We start from the raw sequence: 13,479 nt of genomic DNA on the forward strand, positions 1-13,479 counted from the left end.
TTTTCACAGACAGGCTCGGCTGGTCAGTCCCCAACGCTGGAAACATGATGATGCAGAAGTAGAATCGAGATTTTTCAGAGAAGGAGAATGAGGATTAAACCAATGGTGAAAACAAGCTGATTTTCTAAACCACGATTTTTGTCTCATATGCTTAAAAAGCATATGCTGATGAAAGAATGAGAGTTGATTTACCCAAGGCAGCCTTGGTAAAGTTCTGTGTAAAACGCATAATGACAAAAATACTTATTCCTTCTTTTATTAATCTAAAAGCACTATTAAAAATACTCTATAAGCTAGTATTCTGCCAGTGGGCCATTCCACTGCCAGGCCATACAGTAATAGAGGAAGTCAAGCAAGGTAATACGCACTGTGTGTGGAAATGGGTGGTCCTGGAGTTTTTGTAGGTGCTCGGCTTGGTCTCACTGGCAGTGCAGGTCCATCTGACAGTGTAGGGGACTGACAGGGACTGGAACGTGGTGAAGAGCTTGGGGAGGTTCCAAGACCAGAGCTTGACGTTGGCTGTAGATGCTGAGGAAGGATTTCTTCTACTTCAGCACTATAGTCATCGATGTCACCTAGATAACAACCACGCCCGAAAAAGAAAAAGCATGTAAAATAAAGGGAGCTATAGTTATTTTAAAAAGTGGGAAAATTACAAACTGATTCTGGGTATGGGATTTTCTGCAAAAAGTCCTTAAATTCAAGGAATTTTCACAATAACCCAAGTATGATTCTTACATAATAAATTTACATACAAGGAATGTAGATGTATTCAAATCAGCTGAAACACTCCAAATGCACAAGATTTCAGACCCTTGTAGGATTTGAGGTCATATTTTAAGGGAATCATACTGTTTCCCACGGGATTGTTAATAAAAATTTAACCAATAATACAGGCCTCTGAACCTTCAAAGTTCTACTTTCTACAGGAATTAGAAAGAGATGAAGTGTCATGTGACAATGAAAAGCAAATGTAACATTTCATATAGGTTTCCCATACCTGTACCCTTATCAAAACATACCTTCCTTTATGAAATACCCATTCAAAAAAACTTAGTCTACTCTTTCCAGTTATCCTAGAAAAAAGAAGAGCTGCCACCTCTTTTCTTGAAACTTTTGCAGTATGTTTGCTACTAAGAAGCTTGGATAGAAATCCAGAGCAAATGAGCTACTCAATCTTAAGACAACAATAGAAATCAACATGGACATAATGACTACATCTAGCAAGTACATCTGTTCAAGAAAATAATAACAGAAGAAAAACCCAGCACCCTATAAAATACAAAAGAAAACGGAATACACAGAAGAAGTGTCATCGGTTAAGGTGTGGAAGATTTGTTGTTGTTTTGGTTTATATTTGTTTTTAAGCTATTGTTAGAAAAATAGATGTTTTACTTGCTAAGGATGTAAGAAGAATACATTGTAACATAGCAAATAGAATGAATCAGACCTCTCGGAGAAATTTATTTTCTGAACACAGAGGCCAAGCCACAGGACTTGAGCAATACTAAGAAGATTAAAAAAAAAACTACCCACAAATAAACAACAAAACACAAAAAGACAACGAAAATATATGCACGACTTAAGCTTTGCAGGTCTGCCTACAAACCCTCCTGCTTTCTTCCCCCAGATATTCTTGAAATGAGACACTAATGAACAAATAAAACAAGCTGCATATAAATCCAATTCCATTACTCAAAATTCATATTCAACTGCTGTGATAAAACACATAGGCTTACTCCCACACAGTGATTTAAAAATTCTTTGGTAAACTACAGTCAGTACAATACATCAGGAGATGTCTATTGATGTTATCGATTCATGATATTTCTTCAGATCCCATGAAACGAAGGCATAACACTATCTAGAAACCTTGCGTACATTAAAAAATTTCCCTTGACCTTATGTCTAGAACAGTATCTCAGTCTATCAGGGTTTTTGAAGACATCCTCTTTAGCAGACTTTTAGCTATGGCAAAACATTTCTTGAAATACAAGTGTGGCATACAGCCACATGATGAATATCCAGAGAGGCTGTTCCATCAGAAGATGTTGCTGTATTTTTTCCTTAACTGTTCCACTCAAATGAAAAAAAAAATTATACTCCCAGGATGTTTGCAGATCCCTGTGATAACAAATAATTACATATCAAGGAAATAAATTCATTTTAGGACTACCTTGAGAGGCTTAGCATTTTCTTTATCTTCACTCAAGTTGAAAACTGTCTTTACTACACAACTTGATCCACTTTTCAAAATATCTGACAAGAAGCTTAAGGGCCTTCTAAGAATTAGAATTGTGTTTTCAATTGTGTTTACCAATTGTGTCTTCAATAGATGCTGGGAGTCTGCTTTCATTAAATAGCTCTTACTTCTATCCTCTAGAACTACCTTTGAGCAATATTGAACAAAGTCCCTCAACCTAGGGGGTTGACTTTCTGTGATCAAGGGCCTAGTTTTGACGTAGCACAGCTGTGTCCTTGGCATACATTTACTGCAAGAACTGTGACAAAGTACATAGATTAGAAACATGAAGAAAAGCAGAGGTGCAATTGCTGCAATGGTGACACTTAGCAGCTCAAGGATTCAATTAAAAAAGCAGTGACAAACAAAACAGGAAAATGGAAAAAAAAAAGCAACTGAATGCTGAAGATCACCCTGTTGCAAGGAGCTACAGAGGATGAAGCCTTCTTCATCCAACTGATATTTTCCTGCCCCTCAAAGGTTCATCAGGTGTTTTTTTGGGGATAGGACTAATAAGCTTCCATGGTATTACATGTATTGGCCAAAAAAGTAACTGTTTTGTACTCTGAAACTTGTATATAGAATCACACAATGGTTTGGGTTGGAAAAGACCTTAAAGATCACCGAATTCCACCCCCGCTGCCATGGGCAGGGACACCTCCCACCAGACCAGGTTGCCCAAGGCCCCATCCAGCCTGGCTGTGAACACCTCCAGGGATGGGGCACCCACAGCTTCTCTGGGCAACCTGTGCCAGTGCCTCGTCATCCTCTGAGCGAAGAATTTCCTCTTAATATCTAATCTTACTCTACCTTTTTTAGTTTAAAACCATTACTCCTTGTCCTATCCCTGCACTCCCTGACAAAGAGTCCCTCCCCAGCATTCCTGCAGGCCCCCTTTAGGTACTGGAAGGCTGCTGTAAGGTCTCCCTGGAGCCTCCTCTTCTGAACAACCCCAGCTCCCTCCGCCTGTCTTCACAGGAGAGGTGCTCCAGCCCTTTGGTCATCCCCATGGCCCTCCTATGGATTCGTTCTAACAGGTCCATGTCCTTCTTGTGCTGGGGGTCCCAGAGCAGAACATGGTGCTCCAGGCGTGGTCTCATAAGAGCAGAGCAGAGGGGGAGAATCACCTCCCCCAGTGCTTCTTTTGATGCAGCCCAGGATACTGTTGGCTTTCTGGGCTGCAGATATCCTGCTTATAGTGTCTCCATAAATAGTAAAAGCTGCCTGAACGAAGTGACCTTTGAGACATCACAGAACAAGACGAAAATGATGAGCAAATTGGTAAAACGTGCAATTAGCAAAATGTGAGCAAATTAGTAAAGCCTAGGCATACAGTGCAAACTGACAACAAAGCTGACACAGCTCAAAAAGTTGTCAAGATATTGTTGCAAATTACCAGATTTTCAATTTACCTGTTTCAGCAAGGCACATGCTTTTTAAATTGTACTATCAGTATATATATTAACCAGATTAATTAGAACTATAAGCATTTCAAAAATATCACTTTAACATTTTTTTTCAACAAACCTTCCATATCATAGTCTGCAGTAACCTCAGCATCTTCACAAAGCAAAGTGGAGCTTGTTGATGAAGGCAGCCCAACATTCATCTTCTCTAGATTCATTTCATCTTCCAAACTTCTGATCCAGTCTGGATTTTTCAAGCTTATGTTTATAGTCCTTCCTAGTAGCTGAATAGTCAAAAAGGGATGCACAAAACAAGTTGTTAAAAATAGCAAAATTGTAATTCAGCATTCTAGATTAATAAAGCAAAAAATTAAAATTACTGAAAACATCACAAGTAAGGTTATTAGAATTTATGGAACCAAACAATGACAGTGACTCGTCATAGAAAATAATTATGGTCACTTCATTTTGGTAATCAGGTATATTTATGTAGTTTAAACCATTAACTGCAACTACTTTATAACTTTCTAAAGAAAAACAGACAACTTGTCTAACAAGATTTTTCTTTCCAGTTAATAAAGTTTCTGGTTTCTTTGTTCTGACACAGATGCTACTCTTTGTAAAGGAAAACAGACTTGCCTATGAACTACATTAATAAGTTATTATTAGAGACTGATAAAACAGCAGGCCTTCATTCTGCAGGCTGACACATGACACTGAGCCCCTATCATGCATGGACTGCCAGTGAAACTCTCAACAGGTACGAGGATCCATCTGCAAATATCACCTTACAGAATCTAAGTCTTAACAGGTCTATAGCTCAAGTAAAAAGTTGAGTATGAAAACTGATTTTTTTTTTTTTTTTTTTTTTTTTTACAGATGAAATACTGGCCCTACAGAAATCAATGGCAGAGTTGCAAGCGCTTAGAAACGTGAAAATTTCAATACAGGAATCATGAACTCTTAATAGTATCAGGCTACAAAAGTGATGAACTAGTTAGTTCATACTACAAACTCAAGTTAAAAACTATGCCATATAATTAAAATAATCCTTTATTTGATGAAGATCCCCCTCAACTTGGAATCTTCATTTCTCTTACCAGTCTCTCTCCTAAAAATAAATTTATTTTGGTACTTCCTTCAGCTGGTTTTTGAAAGAGAACATAAAGGCTATGAGGCTATCAAAAGCAGGAAAAAAAGACTAAATGCAACAGTCTAGTACGGAACACAAAAACCTTGTAAAAATCAAAACAAAGTATGGTTTAAAAAATTGGATCTTCCCTTGCTATTCAGAAGTTCAGTAATTTTTACATTACCTCAGTACCATTCAAATTCAGGACATTCAAAGCAGAGCTTCCTTCCAAAAAGGTTACCCACATCTTGTCTGCCACAAACCTGCAAAGTCCATTGATAAGTAGTTTGCAAATGATAATTAAAATACTTTATCCTACCTCCTATCCTTTGAATCTTCTTATCTTAAAATATTTTCAATGATTCGCTTGATGGAAAGGTTTTTTAAGTTCATTAGTATACATAAAAAATAGCTAATAAGCTTTAACTGAATGCATCCTTGGGAAAAAAAAAAGGCAAAAGAACTAGGCAAACAGCACACAGAAATCACTGTCCTCTCAAAAATTTTGCAGCTACAGTTACACATTCAATATTAATTGAGTAGCTACAAGTTATATATCAGTATTAGGTGTTCCACATTAGATCTAACTATGTGCTTTGGACTATGCTCTTAGCTTTCTGAAAACAACAACAAAAAGCACACACCACGTTTTATTCCATTAACAGCTTTGTGAAAACACAACATTCACAGGGATCCTCTTGACTTCAGATCATTTAAAACTACTGAACTAACTTTAGAATACAAATCTGTACAAAAATCATACAACTAATAGATTTAAGTCTGATTTCTGACAAAGTATAATAATCTCTCAAAAATAAAGAAAACGTGGGAAAAGCCTGAAAACTGAAACACATGTAGGTACATAAAATGCATCTTCAACTGTAATTGTTCAACATTAAAATTAGACTTGAAAACAATGTTAAAAATGAAGCAGAGCAGAACTGAAACACCCACTAAGAAAGTCACTTCAATTAAGAAATAGATGGGAGGGAACAATGAAGAGGAACAGAGATTAATAATAAAAAGTCTTTTTTAACCTTATGAGTATAACTTCACCGTAGCTTGCAAATTTTTGAAGAAGATCATCAATCAAGTTATCATCAAAATAGCTTTCTTCTCCTGAAGAACTTCTGATGGAGACCATTACTGTGCCATCAGGTGGTCCTTGCATTGCGATCACCGCCTTATAAACTTTCTGTCTCTCTTCTGCTTCGATTTCAAATATGTCAATGTCAATCAATGCCACCACAGGCCTTGAAAAACAAATTAAGAAAAACCTGTAAGCAAGAATATCTGAGGAACAAAATATAAAAAGCATTAATGTTAAATCCTCAATGATGAGGAAGGACTGTATAAAAAAATTGAAACCTATGATCAGACGTTTTCAGCTCCGCTCTTCCGTAGTGCAACAATGTACCAGGATTCCACGTATAAGGGACCTTACTGTCATCGTGAAAACTAGCATTCAGAAGATCCAGGTCTTCAGCTACATTCAGTATTAGAGAAAACAAAATGGGAAAGACACAATGATTGTAGGAACATGTTAAAAGAAAAAAATCATTTGTAAAAAGAGTAAAAAAAAGAAAGTAAGCCAAAACCAAGCATTGTATAGAAAAAAAGGTTTCTTTTGAACTAGTGAAACGTCAGTAATTGCTGTCTGATTCTTGAACCTCCTGTTCAGTGTTGCTTCTATTTATCAAAGACTGTTATAAGCTTTCTGTCTGGGACAGAAGCTCAAAATCACTGGCACTGTGAATGTCACTAAATAGATCCCATAAGCCAGTTAAAAGAATCTTTAAAACAGCTTAAGGAAGCACTCAAACCTGATCGGTCAAAAGGCCATTTCCTTCTTCTCCAAAGAATACGATCTGTCCATGCTGGTGTGCGACATTTTTCACTGGTGTCATAATCATCCGAAAACAGATCATATTTGTACGTAGGAGCAAAATTAATTTTCCCCTCTAAAAATCCCCTAAAAATCTGTAAGAAATAAAGCAATTATATGTCATGCCAGAAGACAGAAACAGATGGGAAACAGCTTGAAACTAATCAGAACTCTCTCTTTTAACTGTGATAATTGTATACACATCTCCAAAAAAGAGTCATTTGATAGTATGAATCCTTTTCCAAATTTTATCTGCTGGAAGCATTCTACATTTGTCACTATGACTAAACAACAACCCAGACAGATCATCATTAAATAGAAATATGTCAACATTCATGTCTTTAAACCCAGACTCCCAAGCAACCTATTGTTCTTCCAACGTTATGCAGAACTTGAGGCCATCAAGAAGACAGATGCTGTCCACAACACTTCAATTAGTTGATTAGCTGCTCATTTGTCAGCAAAAGCTGGGAACTGAGGTTTATATTTTATGTACCTGTCTGAACACACATAGCATTCCCAGAAAGGCAAGGTGCCCCACAAGTAAATTAATAGGAGTTAAGAGGAAGAAAAATTAAAAAAAAAAACTCCTTAAAATCAATACATTTGACATGATCTTCAAGATTAAAGAAATACTATCACTCTTTCTTCTCAAGAGGAAAGGAAAACAGAATAAAAAACGGATGTGAAATTATCTGTCAAGAGTACACAGGGAATTTAAAGCAACAGAATCAACTGCAAGTAATCAAAAACTCTGAAGCCCTGTTCGGTATTTCCCAGTGTAACGGATACAGCTGGCTGACACAACACCCTAGAAGGCCAGGAGATTTGCTCGCTCCTGACGTGTTTAAATTAAACATAAGCTAAAATCCTTTAGCTAGCTGAATCAGCTTAATCTTGCACAGGCAGTTTTACTTGGTCAGAAATCTGTAAAGTACCAGTCTAACTTAGATCTTATAGCCAAGTCCATATCAAACACCAGGTTAGAGTTCTTTTCCAGTTGAAAATATAAATCAAAATCCAGTCAATTTAAACATCACTGTCAAATCGTCCACAACTTCTGAGACAATTTATGAATTCTCTTTGCCTTGGGTAATTATTTCATTACCTACAGTTATTAAGAGAGGTGCTGTGTATATGCCTTTCCTGAACAACAGATACGTGGTTGGGTGTGGACGTGGGTCTCTGGGGGTGTTAAGAGTCACACGCAGCAGCAGCACTCCTCTTGCCAGCCAGCTGCATCGCCCTGCTGCCCAGCTAGCCACCTCCCAGTAATGAGGTATCAGCCTGAGAGTGCAGTAAAAACCCTCCTTTTTCTCCCCAACCAGGAGATGATTTTGAGTCTTTTTCATATCCTGTTATTTTCCATAGATCTTTCCAGCTTTATATATGTCTTAAGTGCCCCTGCAACCTCTCCCATTTGGATCAAATGAACAGGCAATCATGCTGTCTGTCTGAACCTACATGTTTTTTTCTCTAGGAACTAGGCTATAAAAACAATTTTATCAATGTTTTCTCTCCTCTTCTGTTGCACAGGACATGAACATGAATCGAAGAGAATTCTACTTCAGAATAACACTGCTTATGATCAAAGTGCTGGCAAGCAGACAAAACAAGCACGGGACTGCCTCTCATTTTACCATCTACAGCATTCCCACATAAAGCTGGAAAAATAGATTATATACTTTCGCACAAAAATTGACTCATTACAAATATTCCTTTAACTGCTACATACTGCCTCCCCAAGAAGCCCTAAAAATCCAAATCTGAAGCTTTCTTCAGACTTCATTATTCCACAGTCTTTTTCTTTGTAAGTAAAAAGCTATCATTTGGACTACATGTTGTAGTCAAACTACTAGTTGTCATTCCTACAACTAGTCATTGTACTGGTAATCACTACCTCTTTCAGGGCGGTTACAAGTACGTTACGAAATGTTGCTGTGACCCACCCACCCTTCCACACTACTGCCCTGACAGAAGTGATAAAACGTTCTGAGGATCATAGATTTACAGAAGCACCACAGAAACTTGTTTCTCTAAAGCCAAAAAGAAAAAGCAAGTATTCTTAAATGCAGTAGCACTTTTAAGATACCTGTCCAGAATTTTTCTGATTGATAAGCTGGTCTCCTGCTATAAGGGAATCCCAGTTTTGTTGTCGTATTAGTTCCTTAACCTCTTCATTAGGAATGTCTATTCGATAATTAAAGTCACCACACCAAAAGATATAGTCATGGGAAAAAAGCATCCTTCCCTGTAAAAGACAAGCACACACTGAAGTTAAAAACAATCAAGCGACAGAAATTTACTAGTTACAGGTGCAGTTCAGTTTAGGTTTTTTGTTTTTTTTTTTTTGTTTGTTTGTTTTTTTGTTTTGTTTTTGTTTTTTTTTGTTTGTTTTGTATTTTAATTATAAAATATTCATCATTTCTAGCTGATGAGGACGACTGAAGTATGTGTTAGTATTTAGCATTCATATGATTAGAACCACATAGCCAAGGGTATGGTATTCACACATCCACGATATGAAAGAAGAAATAACATTTATGTTGTTTGCATTTCTAAAGAAACATGAATCATCTGAACTGGATTCCAAAAATTCCTCTTCCTTCTGCACCAGTTTTAGAAGTTTGCTCAAAGATGATGACTGCTACCTGTATCACAAATAAGTTACAAAGGAGAACAACAAAACACTATCCTGCGTTTCTCTAGCACAATAGCCTGACAAACTGCAAATTAAAGGTTTTATTATTCAGATTTAATTGAAGACTACAGCTACGTAAAATTTTCAGTTCATTCAGTTACATAAAATTTTCAAGGCTGGGAAGAGACGGAAGGGCTCTTTTAGTTCAAAGAAAACCTAGGGTTTAAAGTGAGAACTTTTACTTTGTTTTGATTTTTCCATTGTCCTTAAGTAGATCTGCCCAGAGCAGATACACTGACAGATTAAAACAACAGCACTTAGGAAACAGTTTCTGGAAACCCTAAAAATAAAACACTTTCAAGAAAAGCTGAAACAGGACCATGGTGAAAAATTTAGAAAAAAGAAACCTTGTAAAATCAGATATCCTGTACAGCGCCACAGGGCTAACAAAGTACATTTTTACTGTGCAATTTAAGACAGCTTCAAGTCTCAAGCAAGCATTTTGTTGCTGTGTTAAGATCACCAAATATTTATTTGGTTTTTGATAACCCCTTATGAGAATAAACTACAGAACTGTATGATCTAATTCAACAAAAATGAATTAATGAGAACTTAAGATGAGTTAACAAAAAAAAAAAAATCATTCTTATGTACTGAAAACAGTGCTGTTTCCTATGGTTATTTTTTCCCCCTCATATTTGATTAGTATCTACAGAAGTTCTACCATTTGTCAGGAACCTAGAAAGTCTCTTTCCTATGCTAAATCCTTGATGCAAGTGAATTTGTGTTTCATCTCTTCTATCAGTCACTGCAATGGAAAGGTCAGTTCTTTTTCCAGTCATCTACTTTAATAAAAATTATGGGAACTTAATTATCTCTGAGACCTCTAACCCAAGGAAATTTAATTTCTGCAGGCATCTGGAGAGGGGAGAAAAATAAATAAAACTTTTGGATGACACTGCTGGAGCTGAAAGGATTTAATCTCTCATTTTTAAAGGAATTTGAACACTGTTGCTTACCATTGGAAAACTAAGCTTGCGAGCTATTTCTGCAAAGTCTTCATTTCTCTCTTTAACTTGTGATTGTCCTGCAGCAAAATGGCTGCAGACAAAGCAAAGACTGGATGTATGAAACAACATCCGAATTGCTACTGCACCTTTATTACCAGTGGCTCCTCCCATGCCAGTCTTTACAGTATCAACAGCGACGTCCCTAGAAGAGTTAAACAACTATTAAACCTTCAAATACAACGGCACAGAAGTCAACAGCTTTAAGCCTGCCTGAGAAGTGCTGTATCACTGAGTGCTTTGTAAAGCAACCAGAGGATAACAATATGGCATTATCTTGGGGATATGACATTTTCACATTGTTCTTTCAGCAGGAAAGCCACTGAACCATTTTAAAAAGATGCTAACATTTATCAAGCAGGTAACGATATAACACCTCAGCTTTTCAAGCCTTCTAGGCAACTGATACAGCATTTAAAAACTATGATAAAAGAATTCAAGCAACTAGTTCCCCAGAAGACAGAACAGCTGTTTTGGACCCAACCTCCTTCTTAGTACACTTGGATATTATTTTGCAATACCCAGTAATCTGCAGGTGACCCAGCCTGGGCACAGCTGTGCATTCACTGACCTGATAAAAGGAGCGTGCTGGGGTCTGATGAACACAAACAGGCAGACGCCCACTAACTGCTCGGAAGCCAGCAGCACGTACTTGTAATCCCTTGATATAGTCTTCTGCAGTTCAGCAGCCCAGAGCTTCTGATTCGTTGTGCTAGCCGTGGGATTAAAAATGCCAGTTTTAAAACGTAAGAAATTAAGTAGGTATCGAAAAAGTGTTGATCTAGTTGAATAATCTTCATACAATAACCTTAACCAAACACTGGGGATGTAAGTCAAAGCCAAGCTACAAATGACGTACTTCCAAGGCTAAAACAGAGGAGCAAAACCGAAGAATTTTTCTCAGGAGTTACCTCCTGGCCTAGAGCTCAGATAATTTTGGAAACAGATGTTTGTGGTCTTAGATCAAGAAGAAACTTCCCTGAAGACATAACAGAGTATGGTTTTCAGAACTAGCATTGGATATACATGAAAAATAACAGATCTAGAAGCAGTGCTAACTAGACAGTGTGAAATTAGGGGATGACACAAACTGCCACTTTATCCTCAGGACAAAAGCCTGTGCAAAGGCTAAGAGTACAATAGGCTTTAGATGCTTTTTCCAGTGAGTTAAAGGTTGACAAATGCTACAAAACATGCAGAACAGGCAGATAAAACAACCGACAAAGTGAATACAATCCCAGAATTACACAGAGACTTCATCATTGGTATTACCCAGCACTAGTAAAAGTGTATTTTCATACCCCACAGAGGGGAAAAAAATAATATATTACCACTCCGTGGTAATATATACATGTAATGTATGGAATGACAGAGCTAAATACAAACTAGAAATAGATCAAATTATGATAAAATTTTACTTCTGCTCTTAATGACAGTGAAAACTGATGGTATGGAAGGATATACTTGTTTTATAAAGATCAGAATCTGATGGAAGACGTTACATAAAGGCACACTGACAATACATGCTGTTGGAAGGAATTTCACAGGACTCGCTGTTCTCAGCAGTAGGAAGGCACAGAGACTGCAGAACACTGCCATCAGAGAGAAATTCCTTCAAAGTGTTAAGTGAGTGAAAAAGTTGAGGAGCTACTGAAGGTGCAATCCAAAACATAGCCAAGTACTGACTGTTTGGATGCTGGAGATTACATTATAAGTAATGTAAGTGGTCACAGCTTTGCTATGGAAAGCTGAGAAAATGTCTGCAGTCCTGGCAGAGAAACTGGCAGAGAGAACTGGAATACAGTCAAAAAATAATATAGAATAATCCCAACAATTACAATTAAAGAGAGAACAAATAAATAACATTTTACTCAAAAAATGTGGTTATCAATGGAACTAATTTTGTAGCGATTTTATCACCTACCTTGCATTCACAATGTTTCCTGCATTTAACTCCACCATTTCTTCAAATCCAATGGCAAATATGTCTACAGGCTTGCTTCTTCGATCTGCATTTAAATATTGAAAAAGCTATTTGTTGTTTACAATTAACTTCAGAACCAAGACCTCATATATATTTTAACGTTCATGACCTAATTAAGAAAATCAAAGTTTTCAAGAAAAAGAATGACAGAATACAAATCCTACCTTGGAATTCATGAATACCAGCTATGTTTGGTGCATCTAGAAGCCAGTCAGTGAGGGTCTGATTTTTAAAGGCAATACTTCGAAACTGCTTCCCCCCGTTGACGTTCCATGTCCCAACGCAGACTCTAACTTTTTTCGGTTTTGCATACTTATAAAAGTTTTCACACATACTCTTTAGCACTTTTACAGATGCTGCAAAAACATTTGAAGATATGTTATTTTTTTTTATAGGATTTTTTTTTTTTTCTAGAAAATTTGGCAATGATATCTTCCCTTAAAAAAAAAAGAGGCAATAAATCCATGCATAGACATACAGAAAGTTAAACTGTGAAAGCAAGATGGATGCAGCATTTTGCCAGGGAAAGTACGGTTGCAGATGTATTATTTGCCTAAGTAGGATATTGACTGAATGAAAGATGGTAGTAATTTGTTCAAAATATATATATATTTACATATAGTAATATAAATACAGTATACATATTTTATATATAGTAATATATATATACACACATATAAAATTAAAACAAACAGTTTCTGTTTTATAAATATCTACCATTCTCTCACCTATCTGTGATTCTCTATGGAGACTTATTTTTAATATACACCAGCACAGATTTCTATCTCATTTTCACAGATTGCATTTATGAAATTCAATCTCCATTAAAAAAGCACAACAATTTACAGATATTTTAATTTTTAGAAATGTAAAAAAGACTGTAGTAAATACAGTAAATGTAGTAAATACATTTACTAAAATAGATAAGGTAAATTACCATATCAGAGTATGTTCTTTTTAAACCACAAATCTGAATTATTTTTTTTTTAACTAAGTTGAATTCCTGAAGCTCTACACTAATGAAGGAAGTAAGCTAGGATTCAAACCGATTAAACTAATTTCTGTTACAGCGGCCTTTCTGTGCCTTGTTTTATCTGCCAGATGGGAAAAGGGATAATGACC

The 13,479-nt window shown here is 36.5% G+C and overlaps 1 protein-coding gene across 12 annotated transcripts in view; it reads right to left on the reverse strand.

Annotated features, from left to right (window-relative positions):
- Positions 1 to 13,479, reverse strand: part of SYNJ1 (synaptojanin 1) — a 64,374-nt gene that overhangs the window by 18,545 nt on the left and 32,350 nt on the right. For all 12 annotated transcript variants that reach the window (XM_066978153.1, XM_066978139.1, XM_066978126.1 and 9 more), the window contains 11 exons: positions 12,522 to 12,713; positions 12,298 to 12,382; positions 10,945 to 11,085; positions 10,326 to 10,518; positions 8,758 to 8,916; positions 6,604 to 6,760; positions 6,149 to 6,266; positions 5,818 to 6,033; positions 4,965 to 5,043; positions 3,770 to 3,932; positions 369 to 575 (listed from right to left, as the gene is read on the reverse strand). In XM_066978153.1, the coding sequence (XP_066834254.1) occupies positions 369 to 575; positions 3,770 to 3,932; positions 4,965 to 5,043; positions 5,818 to 6,033; positions 6,149 to 6,266; positions 6,604 to 6,760; positions 8,758 to 8,916; positions 10,326 to 10,518; positions 10,945 to 11,085; positions 12,298 to 12,382; positions 12,522 to 12,713 (1,710 nt within the window). The remainder of the gene's footprint in view (positions 1 to 368; positions 576 to 3,769; positions 3,933 to 4,964; positions 5,044 to 5,817; positions 6,034 to 6,148; positions 6,267 to 6,603; positions 6,761 to 8,757; positions 8,917 to 10,325; positions 10,519 to 10,944; positions 11,086 to 12,297; positions 12,383 to 12,521; positions 12,714 to 13,479) is intronic.

Source organism: Anser cygnoides, chromosome 1, assembly GCF_040182565.1.
Source record: "Anser cygnoides isolate HZ-2024a breed goose chromosome 1, Taihu_goose_T2T_genome, whole genome shotgun sequence".
In the NCBI taxonomy this organism is placed as follows: Eukaryota; Metazoa; Chordata; class Aves; order Anseriformes; family Anatidae; genus Anser; species Anser cygnoides.